This window comes from Taudactylus pleione, unplaced genomic scaffold (genome assembly GCF_031769625.1).
Source record: "Taudactylus pleione unplaced genomic scaffold, aTauple2 ptg000154l, whole genome shotgun sequence".
Taxonomy (NCBI): domain Eukaryota; kingdom Metazoa; phylum Chordata; class Amphibia; order Anura; family Myobatrachidae; genus Taudactylus; species Taudactylus pleione.
Window position 1 is genome coordinate 36,960,193 of NW_028284556.1, and position 17,195 is coordinate 36,977,387.

At 40.8% G+C, this 17,195-nt stretch overlaps 1 protein-coding gene across 6 annotated transcripts in view; it reads right to left on the reverse strand.

Moving 5' to 3' along the window:
• LOC148522165 (proton-coupled folate transporter-like) overlaps positions 1 to 17,195 on the reverse strand; it is a 549,361-nt gene that overhangs the window by 417,050 nt on the left and 115,116 nt on the right. For all 6 annotated transcript variants that reach the window (XM_088474522.1, XM_088474521.1, XM_088474518.1 and 3 more), the window contains one exon: positions 14,758 to 14,868. In XM_088474522.1, coding sequence (XP_088330648.1) covers positions 14,758 to 14,865 — 108 coding nt within the window. In that variant the 5' untranslated portion in view covers positions 14,866 to 14,868. The remainder of the gene's footprint in view (positions 1 to 14,757; positions 14,869 to 17,195) is intronic.

A 17,195-nucleotide genomic window follows, 5' to 3' on the forward strand; every position in this document is an offset into this window, starting at 1 on the left:
AAAACAATGAGTCTGAATTCCGGATGGAGCCAATACGATCCATGTAAATACAAAAAGCTTGAACCACAGGTCTGAAGACTGAAAGTCTGGAACTACAATCGCCTCAGTTATATGGAAACAGGAAACCAACTTTGGACGGTAACCCACCTAAGTATGGAGGACAGCTCTATTTTGATGGAAAATCAAATAAGGAGAATGACATGACAACTCTATGAGATGAGGCGATAGCGATGAGAAAAGGGGTATTTGCTGTCAACAGTCTTTTGTCCACCATATCCAAAGGCTCAAAGGGAGCCGCCTGCAATGTCCTGAGAAACAAAGTCAAATCCCACGATGCCACCGGAGGGACAAATGGAGGATGCAGCCAGAGAACCCCCTGCAAGAATATCCTAACTTCCAGCAGAGGGACAATCCTGTATTTGAACAAAACTGATAATTCACAAACCTGAAGTCTCTAGGTAGCCAGGCAAAGACCTAGGTCTAATCCTGCATGAATAAAAGCAAGAATTCTTGCTACCTTGAAAATGTTAGAGTCACATTTTCTGTGCGCACACCAAAGAAAAAATGAATGCCAAATTATGTAATAGATGTAGGTGGAGGCAGGCTTCCTTGCCCTCAGCATTGTCTGAATCGCAGAGGCTGAAAAACCCTTGGCATTGAGGATGGCAGACTCAACATCCATGCTATCAAAGTCAGATGAAGTAAATCCTGATATAGGCAGGGTCCCTGCACTAGCAGATCCGCCCATAGAGGCAGTGGAAGTGGACTGTCTATGGACAGACATGTCAGGTTAGAGAACCAGTGCCTCCTGGGCCAGGAAGGAGCTATCAGTTTTATCCTGCTGTCTTCCTGCTTGAACTTTCTGATGACCCTTGGGAGGAGAGAGATTGGAGGAAACAGGTATGCCAACCTGAAGTTCTACCTAACCACCAGAGCATCCACGAAGATGGCTGAGGTATCTCTTGTTCTGGACCCATACCTGGGGACCTTGTGTTTGTGATGTGATGCCATGAGGTCTACATCTGGTAATCCCCACTTGTCCACCAGGAGTTGAAACACATCTGGATGAAGAGCCCATTCTCCAGTGTGTATGTCTTGGCGACTTAGGAAGTCTACTTCCCAGTTGAGTACACTTGGGATGAATATTGCCGAGATTGCTGGAAGATGGCATTCTGCCCAAAGCAAAATCTTTGCCACTTAATTCATGGCTGCTGGACTTCGTGTGCCTCACTGATGATGTAGGCCACTGCTGTCACATTGTCAGACTCAACCTGGACAGACCTACCTTGTAGGAGGTCCTGCGCCAGTAGGACTGCTTTGTGCACTGCACGAAGCTCCAATATATTTATTGTCACGTGACATTCCTGGACCGTCCACCCTCCCTGAAAGGTGTGATGACCTGTCACCACTCCCCATCCTTGCATCCATGCTGAGTACCACCCATTCCGGGATCCATAATGGATGACCCTTGTTTAAATGAGCTGTCTCCAGCCATCATGTAAGGGAGAGCTGAACCTCTGGTGAGATGCAAATCATCTGAGACTTTATGCAATGATACCAACCATCCCAATGAGCCAGAAACCAATGCTGTAGGTACCTGAAGTGGAACTAGGAATAAGCCACCATGCCAAATGTGACTACCATGGAGCCCAGTACCTTTATAGCCAAGTGAACTGACACTGTTTGCCTGCAGAGTAGACTGTGCACAGGAGATTGTATAGCCACAATCTTGTCTTTGGGTAGAAGAATCCTCTATTCCAGAGAGTCCAGCAGTGCCCCCAAGTGCACCATCTGCTGAGTTGGAGAAAGAAAGATCTTCTCCCAATTGATTACCCAGCCATGCTCTTGTGCGCAGGCAATGGTCATCCACAGATGACATTGTAATATCTCCAGAGATTGAGCCAATATCAGGAGGTTATCTAGATATGGCAGTATCCCGACTCCTTGTCATCTGGGATGAGCCATATTGACTGCCATTATCTTGGTAAATACCCAAGGGGCTGTGGCTAGACCAAAGGGTAGAGCCTGAAATTGGTAATGTTGTTGATCTACCGCCAATCTGAGAAAGCTTTGATGGGATCATGCAATAGTGTCCAGGGATACCATGAAATTCCCAGGCTCCATCACAAGCATAATTGACTGTAGGGTTTCCATACGGAAGTTTGGCACATGGATGAACCTGTTGAGAGACTTCAGATTCAGGATAAAACGATGTGACCCATTTGGTTTTTTAATTAAAAATACATTCAAATAAAACCCTTTCCCTGTTGCACCACAGGGATGGGGACTATGACCCCTGACCTCAGGAGGGTCCCAATAGACTCCTGGTAGGCCAAAGCCCTGCTAGGGTCTAAAGGTAGGTTTCTATCCAGAAATGTCTGATGGGGATGCCTTAGGAATGTTATGGTATGACCCTAAGAGACCAGCTCTTGAACCCTGGCATCCGTAGTTGTCCGATACCAGGCCTGGGAGAACTGTAGGAGTCGGCCTCCAACCCTGAGACCCCCCAGGGGGAGGCCCGCCCCATCAGACAGTAGACTTACTATCTGGCTTGGAGGCAGAACATTTGCCTGACCAAGATTTCTTGGGCTGGGGTATCCTGGGGGGCTGACTCTGTCTAGAGGAAGACTGACCCTTCACCCTACTCTGTGGGCAAAAGGACCGAGCTGTCAACTGCCTCAATTTAGCAGTAATTGTGGATGGCAATTCAGCTTACTTTGGTGTTGCCAGAGAAGTCATTATGTCATCCAGCTCTGGTCCAAACAGTACCTTCCCTGCAAAAGGCAAATATTCAAGAGCCTTCTTGGATCCTGCATCTGCCTTCCAGGTTTTTAGCCAAAGTGATCTTCGGGCTGCAACTGATGTTGCCGAGACTCTAGAAGCCAAAATACCTGTGTCAATGACCGCTTCTTTCATATACACAGCTGCTTCCCGCATCCGATAGAGAAAAGACTGCTGTTCTCTGGTAGCATCAGGTATAGTACCCTCCAGAGCTGTCATCCATTTCTCCATAGCTTTCGCTACCCAGGCTACAGTCATACAGTAGCTGTTCTGGTATTAGCTCCTGATAATGAAAACATTGATTTCAAATGATTGTCAAGTTTCTTATCTGTAACCTCCTTTAAAAAGGATGCTGCCAGAATGGGTTATGCAGCACTCCTAATCAACCTCATGACATGAGCATCTGTTATTGGGGGAACCTCCCATTTATTACACTCACCAAGTGCAAATGGGTACCGAGAGGTTATATTCCTTGTAGCTTGAAAATGCTTCCCAGGAGTATGCCATGCCTCAGACATAAGACTCGTCAGACTGAGAGAAACAGTCCTAAGCCACTTTTTGATGCCTAAAAACCACGTTGGCTTTCAGTGAGGTCTCCTCTTCCTTTATACTAAGGACAGATCTAACCGCTCTCACCAGAGAGGGAAAATCCACCAGAGACCAATGGTTGTCTTCTATTGAGTAAGACCCAAAACTCTGAGAATCAGAATCTTAAGAGGAGTCTGAGTCGTCATAAGGCAACTGATAGGAACCTCTTTTATGCCCCTGCTTTGCCGCCACCTGTCTCTCTGGCTGTTGAGGAGCTATAGACGGTGGCATATTCTGACTAGAGTGAGCAGTAGAATTAACCCAACAGAAATTCATGGGGGCATATTCATGGAAGGATGCAACTGCTGTGAATACCCCATAGCATGGGAAAATACAGCAGCCGGAGCCCACGCTTCTGCGCCTTTGTCCACCAAGTGGGACAAAACCGGATACCACCTGAGTGGTTCTAGTGCTGGAGCTCTAGATGTACTGGCTTGAATTGGTAGCAGTTTACAACAGAGGCTACACAAACCATCCAGATTAACATCCTGCTCAAATAGGCCTGCCAAACAAGACACACATGAGCTGAGTACTGGCATATCATCGTTCTCACCTACACCTTTAGACATGAAAAACGTGGAAATGGTATAAGGTGTGCAGCATAAATGCAATGTGACTCCCTATCAATGAAATTGAACCCCCCCCACACAACTTTCAGAGGGATGAGGAGAAACACAGTGACAGGTGCAACTGATAGTTTGGAACAAAAAGGCAGTACATACAGCAGCTAGCATTAAAGTCACATACAATGCATAAATATGCACAATTGCTATTGCAAATTGTACTCTGAATCAACTAGCGAGCCTCGGAGGGGTAATGGCAGGATATAGAGTACTATATACTATGCCCAAGGAAGAAGTATATATGGAGACTGACCAACCTCTGAGACCATCAGCTACAGCAGTACACAAATGCGATCTGTGAGCATCTCTCCATGAGGTGGTCAAATATAGCAATCCAGATGCTAAACTCCACCCCAGAAGTTGCGTCTGGTTTGGGGGAGGAGCGGCTGGGGGAGTGCCTATCTAACACTGACCTCACAGTAGCAAGACATTGGCTAGTGCACTCTAGGGCATCTTACCACCCATCCCCGGCGTCAACAAAATGGCCCCGGCCACCTTAGTGAGGACACATCACACGAGGCCATCACCCTAAGCTGCACCGATGTGTCTCCTACACCAGATGCTAGGACTGCTGTGCACTTACCTGTCTTCTCCATGCCAGACCTGCAGTCCGGGCCTCATCACAGGTGCTAGCTAAGCCATGCTGAGGCCCACAAAGAACCTCAGGGCATATAGTGGTACTGGTGTTTAAGGCCCCAGCGGAGATAGTAGGAGTCAAAGTACCTGCGGCTTTACCAGCACCTGGTACTGCTAAACTCGGTAGTTCAATAAACTAAGTAAATTAGAAATTAAAAAAGCCTGGGACTGCCTAGGCAGTCCTACGGTTATAACAGGTGTGTCTGGATGCTTGCCACGCACCAAACAAAAATACAATGCCTGTGGCTGTGGGTGGGGAATATAGGGAGGAGGACCGATGCATGCTGGGAGCAACAAAGCAAGAGCTGTTTGGTGAAATGGATCATTCCACTACATACCCCAAGGTAAAATCTGTGGACCCTATGGACCCTGAAGAAGAAGTAAGCTATTAGACCACATAGCGACAATGTGACAAAGTGACAAATCTTATATATAAAATTCATTGGTCTGTTTGTTTGTCTAATTATGCATTTGGACATTGCTGCACCCATTGGGATGAAAAACACGAGAGGTAGTCCATTTGGATTCTGCCCAGATTTTAGGTGATTTAGGGTCCCGGCCGGACTTCACATTGGTATACGCTGGGCAGAACCTTTACCCGAGGAGCCTGTTCTGCATCTTCCACTGGAGAATTTGGACAAAAACTTCACAGTGGTAACATTGGATCCCAAAAGACATACTAAGAGGGTTGAGGTCCCAGACAGAGCTTCTGTTGATGTACGCTGGGCAGAACTTTGACACAGGGAGGCCTTTCACTGGATGGATTTGGATGAAATCACATTAAAAAAAATTTAATAATTTGAAGATTTATACATGGGCAACGCCGGGTACTTCAGCCAGTATAATATATAGCAGTCCCAATAGGCGGCACTCAGTGGACTCAACTTAATTACTTCATGCTTTGTACTGCAACATTTCAGTTGTTTAATAAAAACAAATGTTTTAGTACAGAGCATTAAGTAACTAGTGTTTTTCTTTAAGTTTAGTCTGCTGAGTGGCGCCTATTGAGACTCCTGCATTACGTTCAATGTGCACTGTGGCACTTGTTATATTGAAGTAGAGTGCCAGCTGTATGTATATATATATATATATATATATATATATATATATATACACACATACACACTCCTCCAAAGGATGGCACAGAATGAAAGCTGACAGGGTGCTCAGCATCTGTAATAAAACAGTTTCATATCTTCCCAATAGCGGCACTCATCTGGACTAGTAAAGACATCACTCCATATCTGTTGGTTCCAACGTTTCAGATTTTACTCCTTTATTAATGACCAAATTGAAAATACATACACACACACACACACACACACACACACACACACTAGGATCCCGGCTTTACATGGGAGAAATTTTTAATTTATGGCGATAGTCTTTTTAAACAGGGTCTTCTAGGATTGCCTTGTAGATGACATTAGTCATTTTTCCTCCAACAAGAAAAGATTTAGGGCCTGATTCAGACCCACTCGCGAGCGGCTGTCCGCTCGCAAGTGGGTCGATGTTCTGGACTGAGCATGCGCACGATGGAGGGAGCTCCGTCGTGCGCATGCGCCAGACGCGACGAGTGAAGGAAAGTCCTTCGCTCGTTGTGTCTGATCAAAGGGGGCGTGCTGTTGATGTTGATTGACAGCACGCCCCCTTTGGTAGGCGTGCTGGGGGCGTGCCTCCCTGACGGGGGCATTCCCATGGGAACGCCTCCCGTCAGAAGCCGGCCCACTGACATCACTAGTGATGTCAGTGGGAGTGATTTTGGCTCCGATAGAGCCAAAATCACTCCGGAGCTTGCAGTTGAAAACCTCAACCGCAGGCTCCGGCTCACAGTTTCGATGGTCGCGATGGTCACGACCATCGCGCCCATCAAACTGCACGCTCGTATAGCCTGTGGGTGGTGACCCACAGCTATACGAGCGTCCAGGAGGATGCTCCATTCTCATGGAGGCCAGCCCTCATTCAGAGCGTGCGCTCTGCTCAGAGCGTATGGCTCTGAATGAGGGCCTTAGTTTTGCCGTGACACGCAAAAAGACCATTTAAAGTTGTCCATGAGAAAAAAAAAAAAAGAAAATCTCCACGTAGGTCAACTTCAGCCACATGAAGTGTATGTCCCTGTTTGAATTGTTGCCAATCAACTACAGGATACATATTTTCCTAATATCAAGCTGTGCTGTGAGGAAATTTAGATCTGTGGAATTAACACTGTTTTGTGGATTCCAGATGTTATAGGCTTTTGGGAAAATGGTTAAGTGATTGTTTTATCTGTTTATTTATATTATTGTATTTTATTGTAAGGATCTGTAATTTGTTTTAATGAAATTTTGAACCACCAAGTTTATTGTGTGCGCAAAAAATGATATGTGTTGATATACACCAAGTCGTAATTCTCATACAATGTTAGCTCCTTTGTCAGAAATTACAAATCCTGAAAAGAGTCTTGGTGGGGTAGGCCATTTTGCTATCACATCCCCAAGTTTGTCCAACAGATTGGCACCGGTATGATTCTTATTTAAGCTGGTAATAGAGAGAGTAACCTGCCTTTAAATGAGCTGGTGTTGTGTCAGATACTGCTGCTGAAGGTGATACACCCACCTAATGGACTGTCACAGTCAAGAGATCTCTAATTTAACCAGTACCACTTGTCCACATATCTGTAGTTAAGTGGATAGTCAGTACAATGGCATTTTCTAGGCAAAAAATTACCTTTTTTTAATGTCCCACTACAGGTGAGAAATTGCTGCTCTGGTAAAATAGAATTGATATGGAATTTGATAGCGTGTGCAGATGACCTCAAATAATTATCTAAAACCAGATGCATTGATGGCAGATGTTGGATGCAGATCTACTGCTAACATAGGCATCATGGCTTTCGTGATCCACTGTGCAACAGGATGATGGCAGGTAGATGATGAGTCAGTTTGCCTTTGCATATTGGATGCTGGACCATCTCCGATCATTAATGAGGTGATGAAGGTGTTGACATTGAAGATTGCATGTGTCGAGATCTGCTGGTAGCTGATGCTGTACTGCTTGTTATTATTCTATATGATTTTCCAGATTTTGATAAATAATTTGAATGAACTTGCATCAAAAGTTGTAATAGGGAGGAGGTGTCTAGATGGTTAATGTTCCTACAGTACCTGTACTTACTTTCATACTACAAATTGTACAGATGCCATGCCAAATGTCAGGATTTGGGGAAAAAGAATTCCACATGGAAGAGGTGGCTTTATTGTTTGTTTTTTGCCCAGGCCTGAAAATGTGCTTCTCCTCATCACTGGCAAGAACTTCTGCCACTGGTGGCTGATGTACTTTGACACAAACAAAATCATCCTTCTGAATTTTATCATCAGCTTGTTCTTGTCCAAGACATTCATCATAAACACCTCTTAATGTTTGATACACAAGTAACCTTCTTATTTTGTTGCACTTCCACAGTAGCATCCTAAATTTATATGTCTTATCCATCATCACTTTTACTACTACTCATCCTCACATTTGCAAAGGGTTCATAAATGGTGGAAGAAGGCTTCTCTATGATAGAAAATTCAGAACTAGAAATGTCAGACTCACACATAGCACTTGTGGGCACCCATAGTCTCTCCTCAGGGATCTGTGAAGTTTGTTTACACAGAATTTGATCTTCAGCCTTAATGGGGTTTTTACTTGTGCACTGATTTGCCGGTTTTTAAAGGCAACACATCTACAGTAGACTCAGAACATGAAGGTGGTGCATGCAAGGTTATAGAAGATACCTGACTGTTTGGCCCTGGCTTTTGCAATAGTGATTCTAGTGTATGAAGAACAGTAACAGGACCACTACTCTCTAAAAAAGTCCATGGCCTAAGGTTGACCCTTTCCTTGTCACTGCATGTGGTGTATATCATGTTGGTTATTTAACGTTTTTCTGTATTTACTTTTCCTGTCCTATTTAGAGGTGTTTTCTTAAAGATTATCAAACATTTTTTTAGATTTAGAGTATCCTTTCTTACACCTTCTTCTTACCCCTTAACATTCTTTAAAAAGAGATGTTGAAGAAGTTTCATGACTTCCAATTCTACGGTAGTATTGTGTTGCTCCTGTTCCATGATACATTTTTACACCAGGACAGGAGTAAAGCTACTGTAGCTGAACTTAACAGCAACCTAAAAAATATGCCGAGGTGGACCAGCAATGTGTCTGTCCCCCTGTTACCCCAGCTCTGGGCTTCCGAGTATGTGTAAGGCCTGTGCATTCATGCTGAAGCTTCTATTAAGGCATGGTTTCACTAGAATTAACAAAGTTGCAAAATGTGCAGCAACAATGGCCCCCCATCTCACCTCTGTGTCCCATTTTTGCTGCTTAACCCACACAATGGTGGTAAGTCTGACAGTAATCCTGTAGATCCTACCAACTGTTTTTAGCCAAGTTTGGATTTATGGAGATAGTAGAACTTATTTTGTATCCCTTTATCCACAACTGCTAATGAGGTTTTAAACATTATCTATATACAGTAGTCTTCAAAGCTATATCAATTGTTGTAGCAAAATAGTTATGCTCATGGTAATTTTTAACCCATTCTCATGGAAGCCTTACAAATTTTGTATTATTGAATTAAATAAATGATGCCCGTAGCCTAATATCTGTTTATACTTAAATTATATTCTTAAAAGTTGTTACATTAGTACAGTTTATTGAACCAATGTCATCCAAGGTACTATTTTTATTGCCTCCTTGAGTGCCAATGCATAAAAAAAAAAAAAGATGCCTGGCTCTTCAGTAGGGTTTTAGTTTACAAAAAAAAAATATTTCATATATATATATATATATATATATATATATATATATATATATATGTTTGTTTTAACAATAGAGTAACTTCTAGAACAGGCAATCATCATGCAGTAACTGACCTTTTATGTGAATGACCCTGTTTAACATTACAGATTTTCTTTGTATCACTAAACTATCTTACATTTGATTTTACAAATTGAGAAACTCACATAAAGCTACTATAACAAGTACATTTTTAAATGCAGGATAAAACAAAAAAATCACAATGGCAGTGTATCACATTTAGTACAGTATCAGGTACTCCAGCAAATACTGTAGTACCCATGTAATTCACTGAATTATTCAAACTGCTACATGTTTGAATAGAAAATGCCATCTTCATCAAGCACAAGGAACATGTGTATAGGGAGAGAAATTTGCATAATGCCACATTCTGCCCATTAAATTATCATTTCTAATAAGAGATTCAAAACATACTTTTGAAATGCCAAACTTTCTCTTTTTTTATTTACTTCAATTTATAATATCATTTGCAAGTTATTCTAATTAATCTTTGTACAGTTTTACTGTGAAAATCTAATATATTAAATGCTGTTTTTCATTTTGTGAAAATTTCAGTTAACATCAACTGAGTTTAGAAATATAGCAGCCTATGCTCTTCAATCTCTCTCCTTAAGGCGGGTATCCACTACTAGATATACAAACGAGAGCATGATTACGACATTGAAATCAGGCTCTTGTTTGTATATCTAGTGAACGTTCACTCGTTCAGTCTCGGCAGCATGAGATCAAGACATGGACCTCTCTACAAAACACAGGAAGGGAAACAAACAGTCACAACCTGATGACGCTGGACACTCACATGTTGTGAGTGTCTGGTGTCATCAGGCTGTGACTGTTTCCTTTCCCATGTATTGCAGAGAGGTCCGGCGGCAGCAAGAAGAGAACAGTAGGTCCTCTCTATTGCTCAACGTACATGCTGAACCTGAGGAGATCATCAGGTTGACCAGCATCTACGGGCGATGATAGATGGCAAAAACGACCAGCGGGCACGGGCATCGCTGGTCATTTTTGTCATTTACATGCCCAATTTGCGGGCGATTGCATGATAACGACGTCGTTATCGTGCAATCGCCTGCCAATATCGTCTAGTGGATACCCCCTTTACTCTTTCATTTCAATAAAGATCTAAGATAGTTTTCTTCCTTTTTGGGGGCGGGTGGTGTTACATTCTGCATTAATTATGCAGCAGAATAAGGGAAAATAATATGGGTCCTATATTATATTAAAGTACAAACACACAGCAAAGATGCCGTTTTGTGTCCTTGACACACACCTATGTTTCTGCAAGCGTACCCAGTCTTGGGATAATGCACATGGATGGCATTATCTACTGGGTACAAATCTTCCAGCAGATGTTAAGATTTTGGTGGTTTAAGTGCATTGTTTAGTACGTGCTGAATGGAACACCACATGTACTGTAGATCGTTACAGTGACTTCTTATAAAGAGATGGAGAAACTTTTTCTGTGCACTTCAATGTAATCACTCGATTCAATATGATCACACAAGTGTCACATATCTACTGTACTAAAAACAGCCGGCTTGTGGAAGCACTCCAGGGAGTATAACAGGAATCCCTCCCCCTAGCCTAACCCTAACCCTCCCGGGGGGGTGCCTAACCCTAAGTCCCCCCGGGTGCCGTAAACCTAACCCTCCCCCCCTCCGAGGCTGTCTGCTCGGGGTGCTCGGCATCCCTTCGATCTGGATGACGGGCGCCTGTCTCCCAGTGTCAGGGAAATGTCAGGCGTCTACATCTAGATGCCCGGCATTTCACCCTCACCGGGTTTTAACAGTCGGGAAGCCGGCTGTTGGTATTAAGGCAGCTGGTTTCCCGATTGTATACCATATAACATGCATCTCTGCTAATCTCTGTCAGGTACCTATCTGTTTTCTCCCTCCACTACATGCTTTCTGACTGCGTGAGACCCTGCCTGAGCTGCACTGCAATACTTGATATCAGTGCAGTCTCGATAGGTGCCTCCCTGCAGCAGAATAGACTTCTTTTTTTTTTCGCAGTCTACTAACCTGTGGGTCACCCTCTCATAAATTCATTAACTTTAACTTGCCACAATGCTGTTACCATTCAACAGGATTACTGGATTTTTGTATATAGGTACAAATTATCCTGTGTGTGATCCATACTTGCCTACTTTTGAAAAAACATTTCAGGGAGATTGTGAAAGCAGCACCTATGAGCACGGGGGTAAAGTCGGCGTGTACTGCTACATCTGAGAGGCGTGTCATAAAACTGACTTACATTCAAATGTAAGTGAGCCCCAAAGCAGGTAGTAAGATCTACTTGTTGATGAAAACACACTGATACTTTTCATAAAATGTATGTAAAATGTATGTAGATCATTGTACCATATAACCAATGCAGGGGATTTATATTAATGATCCTATTTGAATGCATATATCTCTGTTTTTTTTTATTATCTAACACCTACATGATGAGGGTATGGTGCAATCAGGGAGATTGCTATGATTTCAGGGAATCTCCCTAACAATCAGGGAGAGTTGCAAAGTATGATATGATCATTATCCTGTAAATGCTTTTTTACATAGTGGTCATAAAAAGTTATTCTGCTGATATTGCATAACAGAGGATTTAAGATAGATGAATGGTTTATTGTTTATTTGCTACATTCAGAGTCTGATTACAGACTAGGGGGTATATTTACTAAGTTGCTGGTTTTTAGAAGTTGAGATGCTGCCCATAGCAACTAATCAGATTCCTAGTACCTTCACAATATAATAGCTAGAATCTGATTGGTGGCTACTGGCACCATTTCCACCTCTAAAACTCACACTTTAGTAAATATACCCCTAAATGTAATTTTCTCTGTATGTATTTCCGAAACATAAAGTATAACTTTTCATCACACAAGTGGGGTTCTGACAACTTCAAGAACTATTTTATATTGCGAACAGTATGCCCTTCATTCTGTCTGATATTTATTGATAGTCAAGACTTGAGCATGCATCATTATATATATATATATATATATATATATAATTCATTGGTCTATTTGTTGGACTGTCTATCCAGTTATGCTTTCGGACACCCCTGCACCAACTGGGATGAAACCAATGCGAGGTGGTCCAGTCGGATCATGGCCAGGTTTTAGGTGGGCTAGGGTCCTAGTCTGACCTCCCGTTGGTGTACGATGGGCAGAACTTTGATCCAGGGAGCCTGTTCTGGGCCTTCCACTGGATGTATTTTGATGAAAACTACACAGAAGGGTGGCAATTTGGTCTGGGATGCCTAATGAAGTTGTTGAGGTTCCAGTCGGACCTCATGGTGGAGTGCGCCAGGCAGACCATTCCTCATGGGTGAGTTGGAAGAGCTGCTAAGCTGCTAATTATTTTTAAGATGTTAACAGTTACATCCAACTCATTGATAACTTTATAACTTGAAGATTTAAACCTAGGCAATGCAGTGTACTTCAGTTAGTGTTACATACAGGGAATTACTAATGTACAATGTTATCTCTTCCTAGTGGTATTTTATCTCCATAGGTACCCGTGATAATATATATTTATATGCTTCCATGCATACACAAAATAAAATATATGATATAATATTGTAGAAACAGATATATATTTTTTGTGTATTTTGCCAATAGACAGCAATTGACAACAGTAAGTAGGAACTATCCTAAAATAATGTGTTGTTTGAGTCATATTATCATTTTTATATTTTGCCATTTTTCTCTGGTCACTTGGTAATGATCCATATGCCTTACCAATAATCTCTATATTTAATACTTGTTTTAACAGTTTTGTTAAGAGTCTCTTTCTGTTACAACTCCTTCCATATATATATTATGAAGTCTTTCTCTAGCTCAATTTTTACAAAGAATTATTATTAAAAGTTAAGTTTTAACCATACAGATTATTTTTCACAAGTGTACCCCAAAATGGAGTATTTTCTTTTCTCTTCCCTGATTCTTCGCATGATAGATTTATGCTACATTTATTCATTACATTATTTTATGGAAACACCGCCAACAATGTTTATATAAAAAATAAGAAATATTTCCCAATATTGGACACAGAAAATGTTGGTTTTTGTATATATATTTTTTCATGTGCTAGCCCTGTGCAGAATCTCCTTTGTGTTCCTACTGTATGTATTAAAAACTGCCCTGATATCAACTGGAGCAATCAGAAACCTGCAAGATTAAATCTGGGTACACACTCAGATTGTTCATTAATTTTATGAAGGAAATATCGGTAGCAGATATGCTGGTGTGTACACAAGATAGATCTGTGAATGACATTGTTCAGAGACATATTAGGTCAGCCCTGCAGCACAGCTGATGCCAATATATCTGCATGTTTTGCAGTGTGAACTGACGACCCGCTGAATCTGGCTGCAGGGACCATTGACATGGACATCACAACTGGTCGGGCAAACTCCAATGCCCGTCCAGTTGTAAGTAATGTCATCCCAGACATATTGAGCAGCCATTGGTAAGTGTTTATAGATTATTAATCAGCCACTCTGACAGTGGATCAGTCTGCTGACCAATCCGTTGTCTCAGGGGGAAATGTAATAGTTGCAGGCATTGACTAGATCCCTGCGTGTCTGCCTGTTTTTCCTTTTATATGATTGCCACTTTAAAAAAAAAAGGCAAACTTGTATAAATTTTGCCAATGCCTGCATCTCACAGGTTATTACATTTCCACTGCAGTGTAGATTGTTTTAAGAGGTTGTTTTAAAAGACTGTCCATACACCATGAAAAGCGTGGTGTAGCAGTAGACAAACTTGCACTTGTACAGACACATTGGAATACCCAAGATTCTGTTTCTAAAGGACTCCTAATGTTTTGGTCTGGGGAATATTAATGTTAAAGAAAAAATAAAAAAATAAGTAGACATTCGCTTTTTAATATTTAGTAAAACAATAAACTGAAAGTTAATTTTAATCAACATTGTTGCATTTCACACATTAATAAATGTATAATAGGTCAAATCATAGTGAATTTTGCAATTCTCATGGGTTCTACTATTGTAATGCTTTATTTCAATTTTAGAACACAGAACAGCCTATTTCTTGTGCACTATAAGCGCCGGTAAATAATGCATGAAAAGAGCATGACAATAGTGATATAATTACTTTGCTAAAATGTTCCTAAAGCTTATGTCCTTGTCAGACATATACTGAACATGTCAGCAATTCCTTAAAGTAGTTAAACAAAAAGCACAAAGTTGAATATATACTGATAGCAGAACTCAGCATAACACTTCTCTTAAGAATCTAAAGTACAAAACAGTTTCAGCTTACCTTGTTTAATATCAGCTGTTGATAGGCTGGAGTTTGCAGAAATATTCCGGTCATAAAAAGGAAAACTACAGGTTCCACTGTAAGTATTGATCGTAAAGTATTCCACATTGTCTGTCGGCCAAAAGGTATTCAAACAAAAATTAATATTAACAGTTTAGAGTCTTCACTTCAGATTATCACTTTTAAACAAAGCACAGGACAAGGAATAAAAAGCTATTGTAACATTATACTGTAATTTAGCTGTTATTCAATTATACTTGTATGTGCCTTCTTGATTTTGCCATAAAAATACTTAAATGTTCTTTCATTTCTTTAATGCTCCGTGACCATATAGAAGAACAGAAACACACAGATCTAGTAACTTCCTATACCAGAAATCAGTACAGGCTTACTGGAGGTCAAAGTGTGAAACTTACTTATAAAAGCAGTTTCACTTTGCAGTGCACACTTAGAGGATCCTTAAAGTCAGAAATTGATACTCACTTATTAAGTTATGCAATCTATATTTCAGTACACTGGCAGCCTCCTGTCTATTTATACATGATGATGATCACATATGCATAAGAAACTGTTCAAGACAAGCATTTATATGACAGGATTGGCTATTGTAGGATCTGTTGTTTTATGTGTAGTAAAACAGAGTTAATTTACTCTTCAAAAGCAGTTTCACCTTAGTGGGACCTTGCATTATCTGCAACATGGTGAATTCAAAACGTGTGTGTGTGTGTGTGTGTGTGTGTGTGTGTGTGTGTGTGTGTGTGTGTGTGTGTTTGTGTGTGTGTGTGTGTATTTTCTTATTTCCTTTTTTAGTTACTATATTTTTGATTAAAAGGTCAAATATAATCATATTGCATGGCCAAAAGCAATGTGTGGTCCTGACCAAATAACTTTTCCATAGATCAGTGGTTCTTAATCGTAGCCCTCAAGATTTCCGAAAAAGTCATGTTTTGAGGATTTCAGCTTGTGGAAGCAGGTCTGATAATTACTGACCCAGAATAGTTAACTCATCTGTGCATGATGAAAGACATCCACAAAACATGACTGGTTGGTGGTGTTTGAGGACTGGATTTAAGAACCACAGGTCTAAATCTTTTGACCATGTAAGAGGAATAGCAGAGAAAATCCTTCCATACCTCTCAGGTATGGCAATGCAAGTTATCTTTAGTAAAAGGGGTCTATTTCTCATTGGTGGCAGTGGGGCCGCAAAAAGTAGCATTCCTTACAGCTCCATATCATAATGATACAGACTTTTCAGGGCAATTTATCATGAAACCCTTGATGGGAAAGTGGCTTCAATAGAAGTTTGTCATGGCTGTTCAATTCCTGTTAGTCATCTAAATTCATCTATTCTACATTAATAATTGCCATCACTATCAAATTTGATGGTTAGCAAATTATATTTTATAATATATATATATATATAAATATATACATATACACACACTATATATATATATATATATATATATATTGTGTATATATATATATACACACACATACACATACACACACACACACACACACACACACACACTGGTATTTTTTGTCCTGTGCGGAATCATTATCTTCTTGTTTGTATGGCAAGAAGATAGTGCTGTTATTGTACTGCCTAAAACTGGTCTAAAACTGTGCATGTGCTGTCATAAGGCTGTGTATGAGAAGTATAATTTTGAAAATACTTGAGTGGGAAGAAGTTTGGAGAATGCTGGGCAAAAAATCTCCATAGGCTTACATTAGCTAACGGCATCTAAAGATAGCATCAGATAACCTAGCGAACTCCAAATTTGAGTTAAACCATAATTGCCATTGATAATAATGGGGACTGCAATGTTAGGTAGCCTAGCACAAGAGATATTCCTGATGTTATATGGGTTCAGGTTTTGTTAAATTTCCCCCATGCTAAAACCTTGTGGAAACTACCATTCCTGCATGGTTTTTCCAGATGCTAAATATACCCTTTAGCCATAAAAAGTTGTAGTGCAAATAAACAATGTGTATGTCTATATATGACAAGGAGTTATTAAAGACCCATTATAGAAGTAAATGTAATTTAAAAGCACAAAAATACAGAAGAGGTGGCCAAAAGTTGATTCTTCCTCTTTTGTGTTGTCATGCATCTCTTTCTGCACATCACATAGGGGTTGTTGTGAAATGTTAATTTCTGTGAACCCCATGTTTTTTTACACATGGACTCTAGGGAGGTGGTATAGCATGGGGGGTACTTTTTAAGGGCAAACGCTGGATTTCCATATGTTCATGTAAAAAAAATGTCATGTATATGTGTGTGTGTGTTTAAAATATATATACACACATATACACACACATATATATATATACACACACCATACAAACATACATATAACAGTCGTGCCCTTATATTAATGCTGAATCAAATAACCAGAATTTTCCCATAGATAATTCCTGAGAGGGTGGCATTG